The sequence below is a fragment of the Sminthopsis crassicaudata genome, chromosome 1 (assembly GCF_048593235.1).
Source record: "Sminthopsis crassicaudata isolate SCR6 chromosome 1, ASM4859323v1, whole genome shotgun sequence".
NCBI classification, from domain to species: domain Eukaryota; kingdom Metazoa; phylum Chordata; class Mammalia; order Dasyuromorphia; family Dasyuridae; genus Sminthopsis; species Sminthopsis crassicaudata.
In genome coordinates this window covers 377,137,265-377,157,806 of record NC_133617.1, presented here as the reverse complement: position 1 = coordinate 377,157,806, position 20,542 = coordinate 377,137,265, and the positions used below count along the sequence as shown (strand labels likewise).

At 32.1% G+C, this 20,542-nt stretch overlaps 1 protein-coding gene across 3 annotated transcripts in view; it reads right to left on the bottom strand.

The window, feature by feature from the left end:
• Window positions 1-20,542, bottom strand: part of DCC (DCC netrin 1 receptor) — a 1,370,610-nt gene that overhangs the window by 519,064 nt on the left and 831,004 nt on the right. For all 3 annotated transcript variants that reach the window (XM_074279384.1, XM_074279385.1, XM_074279386.1), the window contains exons 6-7: window positions 9,585-9,739; window positions 5,298-5,418 (exon numbers count right to left, since the gene is read on the bottom strand). In XM_074279384.1, the coding sequence (XP_074135485.1) occupies window positions 5,298-5,418; window positions 9,585-9,739 (276 nt within the window). The remainder of the gene's footprint in view (window positions 1-5,297; window positions 5,419-9,584; window positions 9,740-20,542) is intronic.

Below are 20,542 nucleotides of genomic sequence, written 5' to 3'. Positions count from 1 at the left end.
TGCTATCTAGGGGAGCACAAGATTTTGCAAGGGTTAATATTGAAAAATTATCCACACATATCTTTTGAAAATTAAAAAGTTTTAATAAATATATTATGGAAATATTATTAAGTATAGTAGAAAGAACACTGAGTTTTGATTCTGTGAACCTAAGTTCACTTTTGTAACTTACTAGTTATATAATCCTAGCCAGTTCACTTAACTTCTTTGGACATTAGGTTCTACATTTGTCTTCTCTTTCATCCCATAAAGTAGACTCCCTTGCCCCCATTTGCTCATCATACATGGCATCACATTTAGTAGTATGTGAAGTATTTCCATGGTCAAGCAATTGACTTTTTTCCACATTCTACTATAGTAGTTTCCATCATAGTTCCATTCAATGAAAGCAAAGATAGACCACGGAATCAGATTGATGATATTATGCTCTGAATTAGAGAGATGAAATAGTAAAGACAGGAACCAACTGTTTTTGGTTGGTATAGAACATTTTATTTTATGAAAAGAAACTTTTTCCAAAAGTGATCCAAAACAAAGAAAATAATAAAGGGTAAATTTTCAAGCCTCTGTAATAGTTTCATTTTAAAATTAATATTGAAATTTACAATTATTTAATAGAAAGAATAAAATTAAACTATGTAAGTTTATGTATGAAAGAGCCTAAAATGGCTTAAGGAGTGAAAGTTTTTTTTTTTTTTGAAGCAAAGTATTATTGGGTGCACAATGATTTGAAGGCTTTCCAATTTAATTGTCACTGCTTAGGATAGAAAATATTTTCTTGCCTTTGAATCAGTGGCAAAGCTCTTTTAACAAGGTTCTCCCATTATATCTGAGAACACTGTATTTCAGGTATGACAAATCTGAAAAACTCAAGTTAACTGACACACTCTGTACACAGAATTCCCAGTTTGTGACACTGAATAAGAAACACTTTTGCTTCACTGCATCTGCAGAGAACACTTTTACCCCCACATCCAATACAATGAATGAAAAACTTAAATCATAGTTACTTTTTGTAGTAAGTATTGATAATTATTATATTTAATTGTCTGCCAGTAACTCATGCCAGATTAGGAAGTATATCACGTTAGTGTTAGCTACATTCTCTTACACAGTCACTTTGGTGCTGTGGTGCTAGCAAATTAAATCCTAACAGATCTTGAAGTGTTAAGACTAATTGTGCAATTACTCATCCCCTCGCACAATCCCATTGAAGTAATGATGTAAAAAAAAAATTAACATTCAGGAAGAAATGTTGTAATTAGTAGCAGTTAATGCAGTTTAAGAAATCAGTTGTTGCCTATAGACTTTTTTTTTTTGCCCTTTAGCTTTTCCAATTTTTTCTTTTTAAATTGATAAGACACTACATACAAAAAAAAAAAAAAAAGAAATTCAGGGTACAACTTGTACATTCTGTGCCTTAAAGCTTAAGCCTACTCTTAAATAACTTTATCTAATTCTAGGCCATGTGATGTACCACCTTATTACAATGTGCAAAATTCAACATCATTCTTAATCATAACCTTTGTGAGGAAGGACAGGTAATTGATAGCAATTCACAGTTTTCTAAATGCCTAAGCAATATATTTCCCTTAGTACAGTAGAACTCCATCATAACAGTGGTTTTGGGGAATGCAGATAACACCAGCATGAAAGGATGTTCTTGTTAAAGTGAGCGGCACGCACTATAAGTTACTCTGGGGAACATGACTTGCTACATAATAAGCTTGAATTCATGGGCCAAACTGGTGGTGCTCTCCTAATAGGATTTACTCTTCTTATAATCTCTTGACTTTTTTTCCCCCAAGTTTTTTTTTTTTTTTTTTACAGTTTTGGAAATAAAATACGATGTCACATCTTTAACTGGGATTCCAATTTTGTCCTTACTCATTTTCCATATTCATTTCAAATTGTTCTCTCTAGCCTCTATTCTATCACTCTTGCTTTCTGAATGCCAAGAAGTACTTATTGCAGCTATAATTTTCACCTCAGCTGTTCCAAGTTGACTTATACCAAAGATGTGTATTCAGTAAATACTCAGAGCATAATAAAAATACTTAGAGGAGGGACAAGAAAGTGACCTAGGTATCGAGTTGTGACTTCTTATTTTCTTCCTTTCTCCTCAAACATTGGCATATTATATTCTTTGATTCACAAATTTCCTAACTGATCCTATCATTTTTCATTCTGACCAATGCATGTACTAACTTCCTACACTCCATTCTGAGTTTTAGTATTAGTCTTCTCCTTCATTCCATAGACTCCTTTGCCCTCATTTGCTCATCATACATGGCATCACATTTAGTATTATGATTTTCCTCTCAAATTTGGTTCAGGATAGACACTTCTTATACATAAATTATCTATTAATTGACTAATATGCATTTAACAGATACACAAGTGATATAATCAAAGCAATAGTTAACTTTCCATTCATTATTATACGATTAACAGTTACATTTGAAGTAGTATTTTGACATACAATATAGAAAGCTAGTTTCAGTGTCAGAAAAAAAAGTAGGTTTCAAATCCATCTTCTGAAAATATTTGGCTGTGAAACTCTGGGCAATTCATTTAATCTTTCAGTATCTCCCCACAAAAATTTATAATTCTAGATATTATAGAGTAGGTACTAAGATGCATTAGGAATAGGAATCTTAGCATCAAAAATTGCTATCAATAACAAGAAAGTTACATGTATAATAAAAGGAAAAAAAAATCAGTATATCCCAAAAGTCTTAGTTGAGATTTTAACTTTTAAAGTTTGAATGCTTCAAGACTAAAATAATTAATGCAGATTTAAGATACTAACACTTTGGAAAGCTGCAGTAAAAAGTTATTAAGGCTTTAGAAAATAGGTTTAAAAATTTTAAAATTTTACTAAGACTTTGGAGACCTGTACCATGCAAGTTCCTCTCCTCTTTGATCGACTGACCAACAAAATATTTAGTTAAGTTCTTTGTACTGGCTACATGGTATACTAAGTTTTTGGGGTAGAGCAAAAAAAGTAGCTGTTTGTGGTAACTTCTTTTGCCAGTTTTAATAGACAACAGTGATAAACTGAACTTCATGTTGTAAATCTCATTCTCATGGTGCTAGAAGCCCTCTTCTATTAAGTAGACTTTCAAAAACTGAGCATAATATAATTTTAAGGAATGTAAATTATGGGTATGGATAGTGAAGGTGAAAGAGTATCTGATTTCTACCTGTTAGGAGCTGGGTTTCTTTAACTTATGGCAGTAAATTAGTTGATAACACTTTAAGTCTCACAGAGTATTGTCAAGAGAAGGAAGAAAGAAGTTCACTCAATTCAGTGATCAATAGGATGTTAATTTTTTTCTCTAAATGACTAGTTTCCCAAAAAAAGGGTGAGAATTGTTTATAAAAGACGATACTGAAACTTAATGATGCTTCCCTGAGTATCAATCCACACAGAATGCCAGCTTTAATAAGTCATTGTCTGGACCTTACTGAGGAACAGATTGTTAGGGTTGCCAGGGGTAACTCTCAGTCAGAGGCCTATGGACAGGCCAAAACTGAACAGCTGGGCAACACAGGGTTCACACTGTGCCTGAATATATATGTTGACCATTTATTGACCAATTTTTAAAAGAGAGGGCTGTGTTCTCATCGCCATGGTCAGCCCCATCACTTAATTTATATGTATAGCTTGCCTCTCCACCATCTGTGCATGCTGGCCCCCTCAACATCTCTGAGGAATTGGACTGGCATTGTTTGAAGATCTGATTAAATAGCCAGGAAAAAGTCATCCATCATTTATAAGGGGGAAACGCAGACAGTTACAATGGTATCCTGCAGCCCTTTAGGATTTTGTCTTCATTTTCTTTTGCTTTCATTCTAATCCAATGCCAAACATAATAAACACTGACCATGAGTACAGAATTTACTGACAGCATTTTAACATGTAGGTGGAAGAAGTAATGAATTATCCAGTTTCCTCTAGGCAGGTTCTGGTAATGTATTAAACTACATTACTGCTAAGGGTAGCCCTGTTCCCCGAGGCTTATACCTACTGAAAAATAATCAAAGAGCCCAAGCTGAATGCTGGCTTCTGTGATTAAAGGCTACCTGTTGAATTATGGTTTTCCTCTGTGATGAGGCTTCCTGTGTGTAAGTTAATTTGAGGTAAAATGTGCCAATCTGATTCCCTAAGTCTTCATCAGTGAATCAAAATATAGTGTGCATAGTTCTGGTTGAGTTGGAAGCAATTGTTTGAAAGTTTCTCTTCTTCTCCCCACCCATATTATTATTATTTCAGTTTATTTTAAAGCATATATTTATCTACATGTAATGACTAAGAATGCAGCATGCACTAAACTGAAAAATAAGATTTTCTGACATATCAATGACCTTAAATAGTGATTCATCATCTCATCCAATAGATGGGTTGTTCTAATGCTTTCGAGCTCTAGTTCTGAAAATCTTCCCGTCTATACTGAACTTGGATTATGAGTGAAATCACATGAATAAACATTCTAGATGGATCTCAGATAATTGACTTTAGAAAGAATTGGGTCATAGTGCTTAATAATATTCACATTTTAAATAAGCATCTAAAACAATGAGCCATCATTGAAATATATTTAGCTTGCATCTTAGAAGACTAATTTTAAAAAAAAGATCAAGAATAACCAAATAGTTAACACTAACAAGAGAACATGAAATAAAACATTTAGAATTCATAACATCTACTAAAATGAATAATTTATGTTCTTTTATAAAGTATGTTGAGACAAAAATGAAAGAACATTTCAATTTTATCTTGAATAAGATTCATTCTTTTTCATCTTGTTCTCGATTATTCTCCTATTCCTAAGCAGTTTCTTCACAAATGTTGTTGTGCATTTATAACACAAATTCTATGTGAATGCTACAAAAAACATAATAATTTTTAAAAATTATCCATTTTTTCAATTATTAGAAAGTGCAAAACAAGGTTCCCTTTTTATTCATTATAACAAAAACATATCCAAACACAGTTAGAAAGAATATGTTAACCTTACATAGGATGTGAACTATTTCTTCTGAATATCTTTCATCTTTCACTGGTCTTAGAAACTTCCAAAATTATGAGTTCTCATTATAAACCTCATTTAATCAAGGAAAAAAAAATGTATATATATATACATACATATATATAGTGTGTGTGCTTTCCTGGTTAGCTAAATACTTTTGAACTGGATCTGAGAGAAATGTGAGAAATATTTTAGGTATTCTAAATCAAATACTAATCACATTAATTACATATAGCATTCCAAATGTTTTCATCTTCTTACCAGGTTCAGGGATGATTAGCTGGGCACTGGTCTGTGTATTCCCAGCATCATTCTCAGCTACACATTGATAAAAACCTTCATCCGACTTGACTACTCCAAGGATTCGCAAATTGCTGCCACCCTAGGGAGAAGAATAAATGACTGAAATGTTTTTTTTTCCAACAATAATAAAAACAATCAGCCCCAAATTACAACTTTAACCAAGCTTATTGTTAGTTTCTTAAAGAACAGAGAAGAAAGGATATGCTCAATGGATCTTAGTTTCACTCACACATCTTAACAAACCTGAATAATTTTGTGAGTATTTGCTGAATGTATCAGCAAGGATGTGATCTAGTGTTACAATTAAATTAATTACCTTTAGTCCATGGATGTAACAAAGTATAGACAATATGCATATGAATTGAAGGTTCTTCATCAGGTGAGCAACAGCCAAAAGGTTGTAGCAATGATTTGCCTTAATCCCCACACTACTTCTACAGACCAGGCAAGATCTATATCAACAATTCCTAAAGGAGTATGTGTGTGTGTGTGTGTGTGTGTGTGTGTGTGTGTGTGTGTGTGTGTGTAAGAGAGTGAATGTGTGTGTGAGTGTGTGTGTGTGTGTGTGTGTGTGTGTGTGTGTGTGTGTTTGGGGACAAGGCAGACACTTCAACAGTAGGACAAATAAATAGATTTTGGTTTAACTAAGAATGCTAAAATTAGCTATTGCCTGGGGCCAAAGAATGACCCAGTATTCTGGTGGCTGGCTTCTAGTTCTCATGATCCTGTACTGTGACCAATAGTGGACATGGACCATCTGTTGCCTCTCCCTCACTTTTACACATGACTAACTCACTTTTCCCATTCATATATCTCTTTGTTTATAGTTTACAACTTTTTAAATAAAAACTATCATCCTTAGTCTATGATAGTTTCCAGTTTATGAAAAAAATAGGAAAATAAGGTTTTTGCTGGCAAGTTTCTAATAATCTTGTATCTTTCATTGAAAACAAACAACTAAATTAAATGAACATAAGCTTCCATGTAGCAAGCCAATCTGTTTCTTTTTATTTGAGAGAAAAGAAAGATATAATGACCTGAGATTGTTTTTAATTTACACTTAACTCAGTTTATTTTAGTTATTAGTAGAAGTATTATTTGTGTAAATTTGAGGCATGCTAAATCACATCCCCTTAAGTCATTAAGAGAAAAATATTCACTCACTGGGAATATTTAATTGTTTTCTGTATCAGGTCACAAATTCTCAACTAATATGAAATTCTTACATATAGGTAATTTCTAATTGGCAATTCTCATAAAAGTTCCTATTAATATTAGTTACACTGTCAGAGACACATAGTTATATATCACTATAGCTCATGACTTAGATTTCTGAAAGCTTTGGGGAAATATATTTTTTAATATACAATGAGTTTGAGATAGGCATTTTGCATTTTGTTTTCCCGCTCCCTAAGACTGTAGACATTTAAATGGGTTGATGGTAATGAGTCATGCAGGGAGAAAGATTATTCAAACTGTATAGAAAACAAATGTTACATTTTATCATGTGTCCTTAAGGGCACCTAGCAATTTCCTTTATATGCAAGCAGCATATATTTTATGCGTATACAGCACATTTCAAATTGCCCAATGACAGGTCATTTTTAATTCTGTTGTAGGCCAAACAGCAGTGCACTTAAAGGAACTAATGGGTTGTAAAGCATTACAAAGTTAACTTTTTTTCCATCATCACTCTATTCCCATCAAATTTTATAAAATCAGTTGAAAACACAATTATTTTGAAATATAAAAAAATAAGGAAAGTGAAAAATTGAGATTTTCCTTTAATCTTTGAAACATCATATGAGAACCAAAGGCATATAAAAGATGGTTAAAACAAACAGACAGATTAAAAAACATTGTCTGTGAAAGGATAGCTGCAACTTAAACAAGGGAGAACACATGATATAGTATTGGCATCTAAGAGTGGACTAAGTGTTTGACCTGGAGTTAAGAAGACCTGAGTTCCAATATGGCCTCTAATACTTACTTATTATTTTATTCTAGATTATCACTTAATAGCCTCAGTCTCCTCAGATCTAAAATTGGAATGATAATAGCACCTATCTCCTGGGATTGTTGAAAGCATATTACAAACTATAGCAGTAGCAGGAGGAAGAGGAAGAGGATGAGGTGGGGAAGGAGAATAAGAAAGGAATAAAGAGGCAGGGAATAAAGAATCCTGGGATAATAATTCTGCTTCCAGTATCCACTTGGTTTGTTTTGCTTTTGTGCTTTCATGACTTTATAGGCATAGAGAATTCTAAAAAGGAAGTTCTTTTTATCCATGCTTATTGACACATGCCCTGAAATTTATATAGTCTTCATATGTTGCTTGAGGGCACTTATAAAGTGAGATGATGAGATGGACTTACCTAAAGATACACAGTTAGGATATTCAGAGGTTACTATTGAACTCAGACTTTCTTTGTTTACCCTTTCTACTTTATCTCAGGCAAATGTATTACCTCACTTCTGGACCTCAACTAGTTCATATATAAACAAAGAAATTAAACCATATGACCTTGAAGGTCATTTACAATTATAAAAATGGTTGCAGATTTTTGTGGGAAAAGATATGTTATTGAAAATGTGTGCTTTGATATAATATGTATAATGTCAAAGTACACATAATATGTATTATGTGATAATCACTGATGTGAATTCTGCAACAAATTTGTATTTCCTGAAAACTGTTAAAACAAAAACCATCCAAGATAGGTAGTCTATGCCTTTTTAATGCAGGTTTCTTGCTACTTTGTCATCTGATATAAAAAAAGTAAAGAAAGAATAAATTTCATCAAAAAGATTGTAAACAAGTTTCCTGCAGAAATATATACATATACATACATACAAATTTATATATATATATATATACATATATATATATATAAAACCATACACACATCACACATATACTATATACACACATGCACACACATGTATATTGTGTATATATTATATATATATATATATACATATGTATGTAAATGCACGTATGGAGAGAAAGAGAGAGAGATGTGTATGTAGCATATCTATATGAACTATATACTATCTATCATCTATAAATAATCTGTATTTATTATGTGTCCCTTCTAACTAAGCTGTTTCCAGAACTCAATCAGAGTAGAATAGTGCATTTGAAAATTTTGAAAAGCCCAGAACAAGAATACAGACTGGAAGTATCAAGTAAGTAGTACAATGGATAGAATGTAGTGCTTGCAGCTGGAAAGACCTGAGTCCATCACTTATTTCCTAGATGTGTGACACTGGGCAAAGCATTTCACATTTCCAGGTCTTAGTTTGGTCTTTTGTAAAATGAAAGGTTTTAATTTGATGGTCTTTGAGATCTCTTACATTTCTATGCTCCTATTATTACTATTATCATAACTCAGGAAGCTTACATTTGTATATTGTATTAGAAGTATGAAGAATTTTTGTACAAAATATCTCATTTAATCCTCACCATAAGAGTATCAGATAGGTAGAATAAAGTACATTAATCTTTATTTTACCAAGAACATTGAGTCTCAGAAAAGCTGAGTAAGTGATGATAATGATGGTAATGATTCCTAGTTTTTTCTGTTAATGGCCATCTTTTTCTCTAATAAGAATTCACTATAAGAAAGGAACCATACTAGAAGCTGAAGGAGATCCAAACGTTATCTGCACTGTCTTCCTAGAGAAATAATACCTTCGCATTATTTTTGTCTTCTTAATGCAAATTTTGGAGCATAAGATGTTACCCAATTGGCAATGTAGTAAAGGGGAAAGAATATTAAATTAGAAGACTAGGGGTCTAGTTCTGGTTCTATCACTAATTAGCAGTGTAATCTTTGTTAGTCATTTACCCTCATTGGGATTCTATTGACTCATACAAAAGCCAAGAGATTTGGATGAGTTTCCTCTCAAGCTAAATTGTCCTTGCTAGCTCTAAAATGATATTATATGATCATAACAAATTTTTAATCAATTATATAACAACAGGGATTTATTTCAGATCACTTCATGGACTACTTTTGCTTTGAGAAAAATATATTTAAAACACAAAATTTACTTTCAAAGAAATGAGTGCTTCAGGAAATCAATTTTGCAATATATTTCAGAAATATATCTATATCTATAGATATCAATATATCAGAAATAGGGACCCTGTGCTCCTCAAAAAAAGTCATTTCCATACATAACTGAAGAACTACCACACAATTTGAAAAAGCTACAAATCTAATATGACAAAATAATTACCACTATCTGAAAATAATCACTAGGTATGACCACATCTCCATTCTTCATCCAGTTCACTGTAGGCACAGGCTTTCCCGAGACAGCACACTCAAACTCAATGTCCATACTCTCATAGGCATAGAGATTTGAAGGATGAATTAAAAACCATGGTGGAACTGCAAAGACAAAAAAAAAAAAAAAAAAAAAAAAAAAAAAAAAAAGAAAAGAAAAGAAAAGAAAAGGGAAAAAAAGAAAAGAAAATTAAAATGATTGGACTATAACATCAAATGCTAAGGACTTCACCGAACTAAAAACACACTACACTAAAATAGAAAACATTTGTAACTTGCAATTTCCCCAAACCTTTAGCTTATTAAAGAGGAACAAGTGTAGAACATATTTATTTTCTCAAATGCAGTTAAACAGTTGAAGTTAATCGTATTTTGCCACAAGGAAAGATTAAAAACCCAATTTGGAAAAAAATGGATTATATATACTAAGCATTCTGAGTACCAAAGTGCTGCATAAAAGTGACCTAGACCCCAATAGGTAAGTGGAGCTATAAAATTTATGTCACTTAATCAAGGAAGCAGAGAATAATATACACTTGCATAAGCCTAAGGAGGAGAAAGCTTATCCTTAAAACATTCGAGGGTTACATCAATAACATGGAAATTTGGCAGAGGTCTTTCCCTATTTGAAATTGGGTGTTTTGATAGGGGGCTAAAATGGTCTATATTATCTTTACTAAGGACACATCCTTATTGTTCTAGTGATTATCCATTGTCTTGTATGACTGTAATATATTATTGTTTTCACATTATGGTTTACAATATGCTAATTTAATTTCTTCATTACCATAATGCTACTTAGATGATGATGGAAATTTGCAATTGAAGGAAAATTGCTAATATAACGAAAAAGTCACTAATGAATTTTCAGGGTTATTCCATGCCTCCTACAAATTCTCAATGGTAAGGGGAAAAAAAAGTGTACTGTTCATTCTCATACATATGGGAAGCTTGCAAGAATTGTCCATTTTGAATATTCATATTGTCTGGGAAGCCAGATTAGATTAATTTTAAAGTAACAGACATGATATCTCTTTGCACACAGGAAATACATATGCATTTTTCAAGTGACCACATTAAATATTTAATCAATTGTATTTCTAATTGCTTAACACAATGGCTTACATGAATTAATTTATTCAAAAGTATTAGATAAAATGATCTTCTTTGATCAGTAAGGCTTAGAATATTACTTCTTCTGATATGTAACATTTCTACTGATAAACAATAAATCTATACTTTTTTGGGCAAATGTTCAGTCTTTTGGGGATCACTGACTAACAGGTGATAGGAAAGAGTATTTAGGTGAGCTCTACTAATGCATATAAGATTTTTTTGAAATCTATATATTTCTATAACATATTTATTTTATTTATTATATATGTATATAGATATGCATATACACATATGCACACACATATACATTTGTACACTCATGTATGCCTATACAAATGGCCATGTATGTACAGTGAACATATATTCTACAATGTGTGCACATGTGCATTAGCCATATATTCAGATACACATATTTATTGCATATGTAAATCCACATACATATGTATATGCATATTTGTGTGTATCTGTATATATTCATGTGTGTACATCTTTCTACCTATCTAAAGAAGTAGACATACTGACAAATACATTCATACACTCAATGTACACACCACCTTCATAACCATTTCACAAACCACCAGGTAGAGAGCAAAGCCATCAGACATGGGAGTCAAAAGATGTGTGTTCTGGCTCTAGTTCTTTCACTAAGTGCATACATAATATAAAAGTCAAAATCTCTCTAGAGTTCTATTAATGTTGATCCTTAGGGCAGCTAGGTGGTGCAGTGGATAGAGCACCAGCCTTGAGTTCAGGAGGACTGGAGTTCAAATCTGGTCTCAGACACTTAACACTTCCTAGTTGTGTGACCCTGGGCAAGTCACTTAACCCCAGCCTCAGGAAAAAAAAAAAAAAAAAAAAAAGTAATGTTGATCCTCTCTTTGAGAGTTTGAGCTAAACAATCTTTAATATTTGCCTGTCATTTATGATTTTATATATAAATAAAAATCATTTATAAACAAAATTTTTATGAATTCATGTATACAAAAACAAATTATATAGTTAAATTTATATATAAACAAAACTTAAGCAGCATTTATATATATATTACTTAAGTTTTATGTAATTTGTTTTCTTTCTTTTTAAGTAATTTCTACAAACAATGGTTAATAGAGAATATGTTTATATGTATGTATACATTATATGTGCATGTTTAGACACATTTATTATGTATATATTTTCTTTTTAAAAAATTTTATTTTATTTCCAGTTGCAAATTCTCTCCCTTCACCTCACTTTCCACCTACTGAGAAAAAAAGAAACACTGTACTAATTACAATATGAATTGTAAAACATTTCATTTCAAAATCATTTCAGAACATATTTTGGGAAAAAATGTGAAAGAAAAAATTAATCTGCATTCTAACCTCAACAGTTCTCTAAAGAAATATGATGTGAAAACAAATAGTATAAATAAAGATTCAGTGTTATCTGAATAATGCTTTAGGGTTGAGAATCATGGGGTTAAATCCCATCTCTGACATTGTGATGTGATAAGTAGATCTCTAAACCTCACTGGGTCTTTTCCTCATCTTTTATATAGTGATAATGCCTGCTAATTGAGGATCTTAATATACTTAAGATGTTTTAGAGTCTTAAAAGTGCCATATAAATATCACATAATATTGTACAAATCCCTTGAATACTGGGACAATTTTATTTCATCTTTGTAATATTAGTATTTAGCAGAGATCCTTCTTCTTCTAAAATTTCCAATTTCTCCATTCCTCCTATCATTTAAGGGCCTCTATAATTGCACTCCCAACTACCAACCCAACTTCACATTAATCTCTTCATGAATCCAATTAGACTACTAGCTGTCCCATGCAAATGATAACATCTCACTCTTCTGTGCATTTTTTCCACTAAAATTTCCCCAACTCCACACCAAAAAATATTTTTTTCCTCAAACTTTCTTAAGGTACTTTGAAACTCTTTTTTGCCTCTATCAATATCAACCTTTGCTGTAGTACTTATTTGCATGTCTGTCACCTACTATTCTTTCCCTTTCATCCAATAGCGTTTTTATGTTCTTGAGGGCAGGGCCTACACATACACATATACACCACACTCAACTTTTCTATCTCGTCAAATCTTAACAATGATTTATATATACCAGGTGCTTAATAAATAGCTGTTAAATTTAATTAAAAACACATTCCTTATTGTTCTCTTATTCACACTTTGCTATCAGTGTTTTTACTTTCAGGAAGTCCTTTTTTTCTATATGGTTGCAGTGTTTTCATATAAAAATATAAAAATCCCAGATATACACTATTGATCAGAGAAATGCAAATTCAGACAACTCTGAGATACCACTACACACCTGTCAGATTGGCTAAAATGACAGGGAAAGATAATGCAGAATGTTGGAGGGGATGTGGGAAAACTAGGACACTGATACATTGTTGGTGGAATTGTGAATGGATCCAACCATTCTGGAGAGCGATTTGGAACTATACTCAAAAAGTTATCAAACTCTACATACCCTTTGATCAAGCAGTGTGTTTCTACTCGGCATCTATCACAAAAAAATTATAAAGGAGAGAAAGGGACCCACATGTGCAAAATTGTTTGTGGCAGCCCTTTTTTTAGTGGCAAGAAACTGGAAACTAAGTGGATGCCCATCATCTGGAGAATGACTGAATAAATTGTGGTATATGAATTCTATGGAATACTATTGTTCTGTAAGAAATGACCAGCAGGATGATTTCAGAGAGTCCTGGAGAGACTTACATGAACGGATGCTAAGTGAGATGAGCAGAACCAAGAGATCATTGTACACAGCAATAACAATACTATATGATGAGCCGATTCTGATGAACATGGCTCTCTTCAACATTGAGATGATTCAAATCAGTTCTACTTGTGCATTGATGAAGAGAACCATCTACACCCAGAGAGAGAACCATGGGAACAGAGTGGGGGAATATAACATAGCATTCTCACTCTCTCTGTTGTTATTTGCTTGCCTTTTGTTTTCTTTCTCAATTTTTTTTCTTCTTGATCTGATTTTTCTTGTGCAGAAAGATAACTATAACTGTGTGTGTGTATATATACATATGTATATGCATATACATATATATACATATATATGTGTATATATATATATATATATATATATGATCTAGCATATATTTAAACATATTTAACATGTATTGGACTATCTGCCAGGTAGGGGAGGGGTTGAAGGGAAGGAGGGGAAAATTTGGAACAAAAAAGTTATGTGAGGGTCAACATTGGAAAAATTACCCATGCATATGCTTTGTAAATAAAAAGCTTTAATAACAAAAAATCCCAGATATAGACTAATTTTCAAAAATATTCACACATAGAACATTTAGAAGTAGGGGATGGTCCTCTATAGTTGCCTTCCTTTCATTCATCCCAATTCTGTAAATGTAGAGGGCATGTATTTTTTTTTTTAATGTAGCTTAATTTAATAACAATCCCCACAAATTATAATAGTAAATAGTCCAAATGAATATAAATACATTAAGAAGAAAAATTCATTATGAGCAAAATAAATTAGAAAAACTTTTACTATCACTGAGTTTATTCTATCTTGTAACCTTGTTGGAGTGGTATTTCTGTTTTTCATGGGATCCCTAGCATTACAGACAGTTACACTTAATAGTTTAGTTATGGGTAAGATAAGGATTTTCAAGTCCATTACTTTTCCCCTTAATCTATCTGTAGAGATTGACCTGTATCAAATATTTACAGTATACTTGCTACCATGTTATGATATATATGCATACATACATGTGTATATATGTATAATAATGTATATGTTTGTGTATATTCACATGTACATACAAAATTTCCAATGTGAATAGATATTTTTTCAAGAGAAAATATCAAAATTGTATCAACAGATGATTTAACAATTAATAGCATGTACAATCATATCCAGATTACCACCAATCAGGCTTGTATGGCACATATAATTATAGTATGGTTGGAGCAGAATAATTATTGCATTTTTAAAATTGTGTTTTTAATAGTATTTTATTTTTCCAAATACATGCAAAAATAATTTTCAACATTCACCTTTGTAAAACCTTGTATTACAAATTTTTCTTTCTCTCTTCCCCTCCCTTTCCTCTAGACAGTAAGCAATCCTATAGAGGTTAAAATGTACAGTTCTTCTAAACATATTTTCATACAGAATAATTATTGTTAGATTGTTATTAGGTTTCTGTTTCAACGATTCTACAGAAAACCCTCATTTCATGCAATATTATATACAGAATCTTACATAATGGGTTAATCATACATCTATTTCAGTTCTATTTAATTCCCCTTAAAAATCAATGTTTAAGCAAGTATATGTTAATTTGTTAGGAATGATTCTACTGGTACACAATTGTGCCAATTTGACACTACTATCTAATTCTCCATCCTTGTGACAGATAACTACAGACATATTTTCAATGCTCTTCTCTGTGATATGCACCCACTTTTTCCTTGTTCCACATGAGATATTATGACTGATAAAAATCTACTTAGGTTTCTCTCTACATAAGACCCTCTCCTTCCTACCATTCTATCTTAACTCACTGGGAAAGGTTTGGTACTGTTCTTGTTTTTGTTGTTTTTCCCTTTGGGTGGTCAGACTGTGTCCAATAGGCAGAAATTTAAGTTTATTTGGGCTCATTTTTGATTCAGAGTATTTTACTAGATTAACTCCAGATTACATTTTTATGTAAAATCTGATTTCTTTTTATGGTATAACCAATTTTAGTCCATTTTGTAAACAAATGAGATTTTGTAGTCATGCAATAGATACCTGAGAAAAGAAACCACTTTCATATGCAAAGATGATTACTCCTACAACTCATTTACCTTAATTTTTCACCCTTTGTTTTAATATACAAAAATGTACAACCATTGCATCTCATTATGTTGTCTCTTTTTCTGCTTATTCTCACAAATGAGGGTCAACATTATGATAGCCCCATATTACCTATAAGAGAAATATCTTCAAATCGATCCTGATCTATTCCATTGAAGTCCACTCAACAATGCAGAGTTAAATTCAATAAACATAAGTGCCTATTTTGTCTACTCAAGACAACAATGAAAAATGGTTCCCACCTTCAACAAGTCATTGATACAATAATGCCCTAGGTTTATGTTCCATAGGGGTAGTTTAGGAGCACTTTAAATTGGAAGTTAGCTAAATATTCCGAGACCAGTTACTGTTATTCATTTTTTACTTCCAATATTTATCTGATTATAAAAAGGGAAAAATTAAAAAGCTGGAAAAGACTAAAGAAGTAAACAGTTTTTTTTTAGCAAACAAGTCATGTTTTTATCTATCTTATATATCTTATCAAGACAGGATCATAAGAGATATTAGAATTATAGAATATCTATTCCTTCTTACAATTTTTTGAAAATATATTCCATTTTCCACTTAAATGATTCCAGGAATAAAATTTTAAAAAATTAAATCATAGGTTTCCATAATCTTTCTCTGTATGACATTTTGATTCCATCAGACTTCAATTGAAGCCTATATCTTCCATATGTAATAGAAAGAAATAGAAAATATTGAGTTGATAACCCTCCTCATAAAAGTTTATATATTTGCTGACTTGTTACAGACCTCCAACCAAAATACCTTAACTCATACTATCCTAGTCCTTTCACAGGATCACAGAATCAGAATCAAAAAGTTACAATCTAAATGAGAAATCCCTCTACAAGTCAAGTCAACAAATCAACAAGATGCTATTAAGTACTTAGTATATTTCAGTTTCTGTGTTACCCACTAGGGTTTTGTAAAAAAAAAAAAACAAAAAAAAAAAAAACAAGAAAAATCAATCTTTCTGAATCTAATGGAGGAGACAGCATACACCCAAGATACGTACAGAATGAGCCATAATCTTGGAAGGAAGGAAAGGAGTGGGAAGAGAAGACCAAGAAACACCTCCTTTCTATGGTGGAAAATTTCTTTAAGCCTTAAAGGTATTTAGGGAAGTTAAGAAGCAAAGGTGGGGAAGGAGAACGTATAGGAGGGAATTGGCTACAGATTTGAAAGGTGAACTGGGAGTTAAGGTATGGATGATTTTAAATGACAAGTAAATGATTCCATACATAATATCAGAAGTAACAGTAGACTACAGCAATTATTAAGTACAATGACGAATAGTCATACCTGTCCTTTAGGAAAATCATATTGGCAGCTGAATGGAAGAAAATGAGAAGGTTATGCAATTTCTAGGCATGAGGTGGTGAGGTTGAGTGATGGGTATGAGAGTAGAAAGACAGAGACTTATATGAGAAGGATAAAAAAAGAAATATTTGAGCTTGCATAGATGTGGGATAAAAAAGAAAAGGGTTATGGCCACACTTCTAATAAGTTGTAAGAAGCAAGAGTTGAATCTTTGTCTTACTAAACCATAGTTTATAAATTTATACCTGCTTACAGTTGGATAAGTTAACCTATCTGGGTCTCAGCTTTCTTACATATGAAAGGAGGAGGATGTTAAGTCCATTCCAACCTTCAAAATGTTTCTATAGTTAAATAATACTATATCACACCATGTGTATACATACAATACACTAATGCACACATGCATACTACATACATGTATATATGTATGTGTTTATATATAAAAACATTTTATATATAATCATCTTTCTGAGATGAATGTTTCTTAATTTGAATTTAAGGTAATGTGAGTTACAAAAAGCTGGATATTATAAATATGTTCACCTACATAACATAAGATGGTAGAAAGTAGTTCATGTAACTCAAAAGGAGCTATAATTATTCTTTGTATTCCAAATTTTGAACACTGGCAGTTTTAAAACTATTTTTTAAAAAGTCTAGTTTTCATCTAGCATGATCTCAAAGTAATTTAGAAGAAAAAATTATATATACATATATATATATACTCTTACAAAATATATATTATAGATGTAGTATTATAATTATAATTACACTATAAGATATAATTTATTATAATATGTTTATTTGAGAGAGAAAGAGAGAAACTATGTGTCATGCAGATGTTAAGGGTCACATAGTGCTTTGACATCAACAAACATCAGCTCAATGAATGGTTCTTCTAACATGGATTTGTTGTCCCCAATTCCAAAAGATGATACACTACTAGAGGACATAAACCATACCCATACTAATATTTTCACTATGAATGATTCCAGAAAACATCAAATAACTGTGATTATGTGGAAAGAAAATTCACAGATTCTCTTTGGAGGACATAAAGGATATGGCAGTGTCAACTTTATACTTTACTAAAAGACGAGAAATAACATTTCACAGAACGCTTGGTCATCTCACATTACAGTATGTGTGAAAAAAAAAAAAAAAAAAAAAAAGTAACGAGATCACCATGAAGAAGATTTCAGTTTAGGTACTAGTACATATTTTAGCAAAACACTTTATGGAACTTGAAAAGAAACTAACTCCAAAAATATATATCTTGATTCAAATAAAACTCAATATAAAAAAAATAAGCATTAAGATGTCAAAACCTATGTTAGACTATATGGTTCAGGCTTCAAAGATGAAGTAGGCCAAATAAGATTACTTAGAAGCCTCATGGCTACATACCACAAATACTGTCTTTAAGAAGAGTGTAAAAATCTGGTGTAGACAAGGTAAACACAGAATAACTTAAATATCCACATATTCTCCTTCTCTCTCTCTCTCTCTCTCTCTCTCTCTCTCTCTCTCTCTCTCTCTCTCTCCCTCCCTCCCTCCCTCCCTCCCTCCCTCCCTCCCTCCCTCTCTCTCTCTCTCTCTCTCTCTCTCTCTCTCTCTCTCTCTCTCTCTCTCTCTCTGTCTCTCTCTCTGTCTCTCTGTTTCTCTCTCTCTGTCTCTCTCTCTCTCTCTCTCTCTCTCTCTCTCTCTCTCTCTCTCTCTCTCTCTCTCTCTCTGTCTCTCTCTCTGTCTCTCTGTTTCTCTCTCTCTCTCTCTCTCTCTCTCTCTCTCTCTCTCTCTCTGTGACTCTGTGTCTCTGTCTCTGTCTCTCTCTTCCCCTCTCTGTCTCTCTCTCTCTCTTCATATATCAGAACTAAACTAACACTACTAACACTAAACGAATGCACTGATGATTCAAAGAAAAGCAAAATCACTCATATTCTGAATTTGAACAAATTGCTATACAGTACACACACACACACAAGTTATATTAGTCCTGGAACAGATTAGAAGAATGGCTAGCTAGATAATATTGTAGCTAACTGCATAATACTTTTAATGATTCCCTGTCCTCAATCCTGTCTTTTAAACATTAATATTCTCTTAACAATGTTACATGAATGTGAATCATGAGGCACTATGACATATCTTAAAAGGATAAAAAAATATATCATTTAAAAAGAAACAAATAGATGCATAGTGACTGTAAGCAAACTGTAGCTTATCTGAATGATGAAAAATGAGGGGATATTATCAAGACTGTATCTGGAAGAAAAAAGAGAAGAGTCAGTCTGATAATGAGAATGAGGAACAAAAGAAAGCCAGTAAAAGTGCTATGCTAGTAACAACAAAATATTGAAAAGAAATCCACTGAAAATATCTAAACGTTCTCTTTTGGGAGGTTTACATAGACCTTAACATACTTTATAAATGCTATTATTATTATTAAGAAGTAAGATTTGAGGGACTGAATGATATATCTCTGAAAGACTCCATGGGCCATAGCCATGAAAGACTGCTATCATACCCCCTACAAATGTTGGACCAGCCTCAGCTTAAAACATTTCTGTAAAGAAGAAATTATTTTCTAATGCCAGAGACAATCCTTTTCACTCTAAATATTAAGCTAATCTTTACATGAAACCTAAACCTGTTCATTTATATTACTGCTTTTAATATTGTCCTTCATTTTATTTCTTTTCTAAGTTGAAAATCTGCATAAAACATGTTCTCCATCCCTACACAGTCTCCAGTATGACTGTTTCTTTCCTAAAATGACTTGAAATGAGCACAATACTCCACACATGACATGAACAGGATAGAGAAGAAGGGGATTGTAACTTCTCTTGTCCTAGACACCATGCCTCTATTAATTGTCTAAGATGGCATTTTCATTACAAATTATCAATCATGTCAAACTACTGATCATCACTGAGTTTGAAGTTCATCAAACCTCCAGGAAAACCACTGCCTAATCATGTCCCTCCAATTTTCTATATATTAATTTATCTTTCTGATCTGATATTTGTGGAAAAAATCCGTGAGGAGTTTAGTATGTGAATAAACACATTATACTCAATGCTTACACATTTTGATGTATGCATATTATAGAAATTTGGTTAAAGGAACAGAAAAAGTAATTTTATTGGTTTCTTCTTCTCATGTTCCTGAAATTAATGTGTAATAACACTAATGTGTTGTTTAAAATTAATAAATGTCAACTTAAATTTCTCATAAAATCATAGAAAGTAGCCCCCAAAGAGAAATTAAGAGCAATTAGCCCAATGTATTGCTGTTATGTAGCAATATTCTTTTTAAACAAATATCTTTAAGTGATTTATATTTTAGATGACTTAGTGCTATGGTAATTCTTACTTACTGAACATTTAGAACTAGCCCTCTGTGTAATTTTGCATATATAAAATGTATCTTCAATCACTGTATATTTCCCTTCCATGATTTTGATTTTCCCTTTTCAATTCCTTCCAGTTAACAAGTGCTATCATATGTTATTCTGTTTAGGATACTTTCTGCCTACCCACCCTACTTCCATCCAAAACATGTCATTGTCAGTACAATTATCTGACAGAGGTTTGGTGTATCTGTTGAAGCTC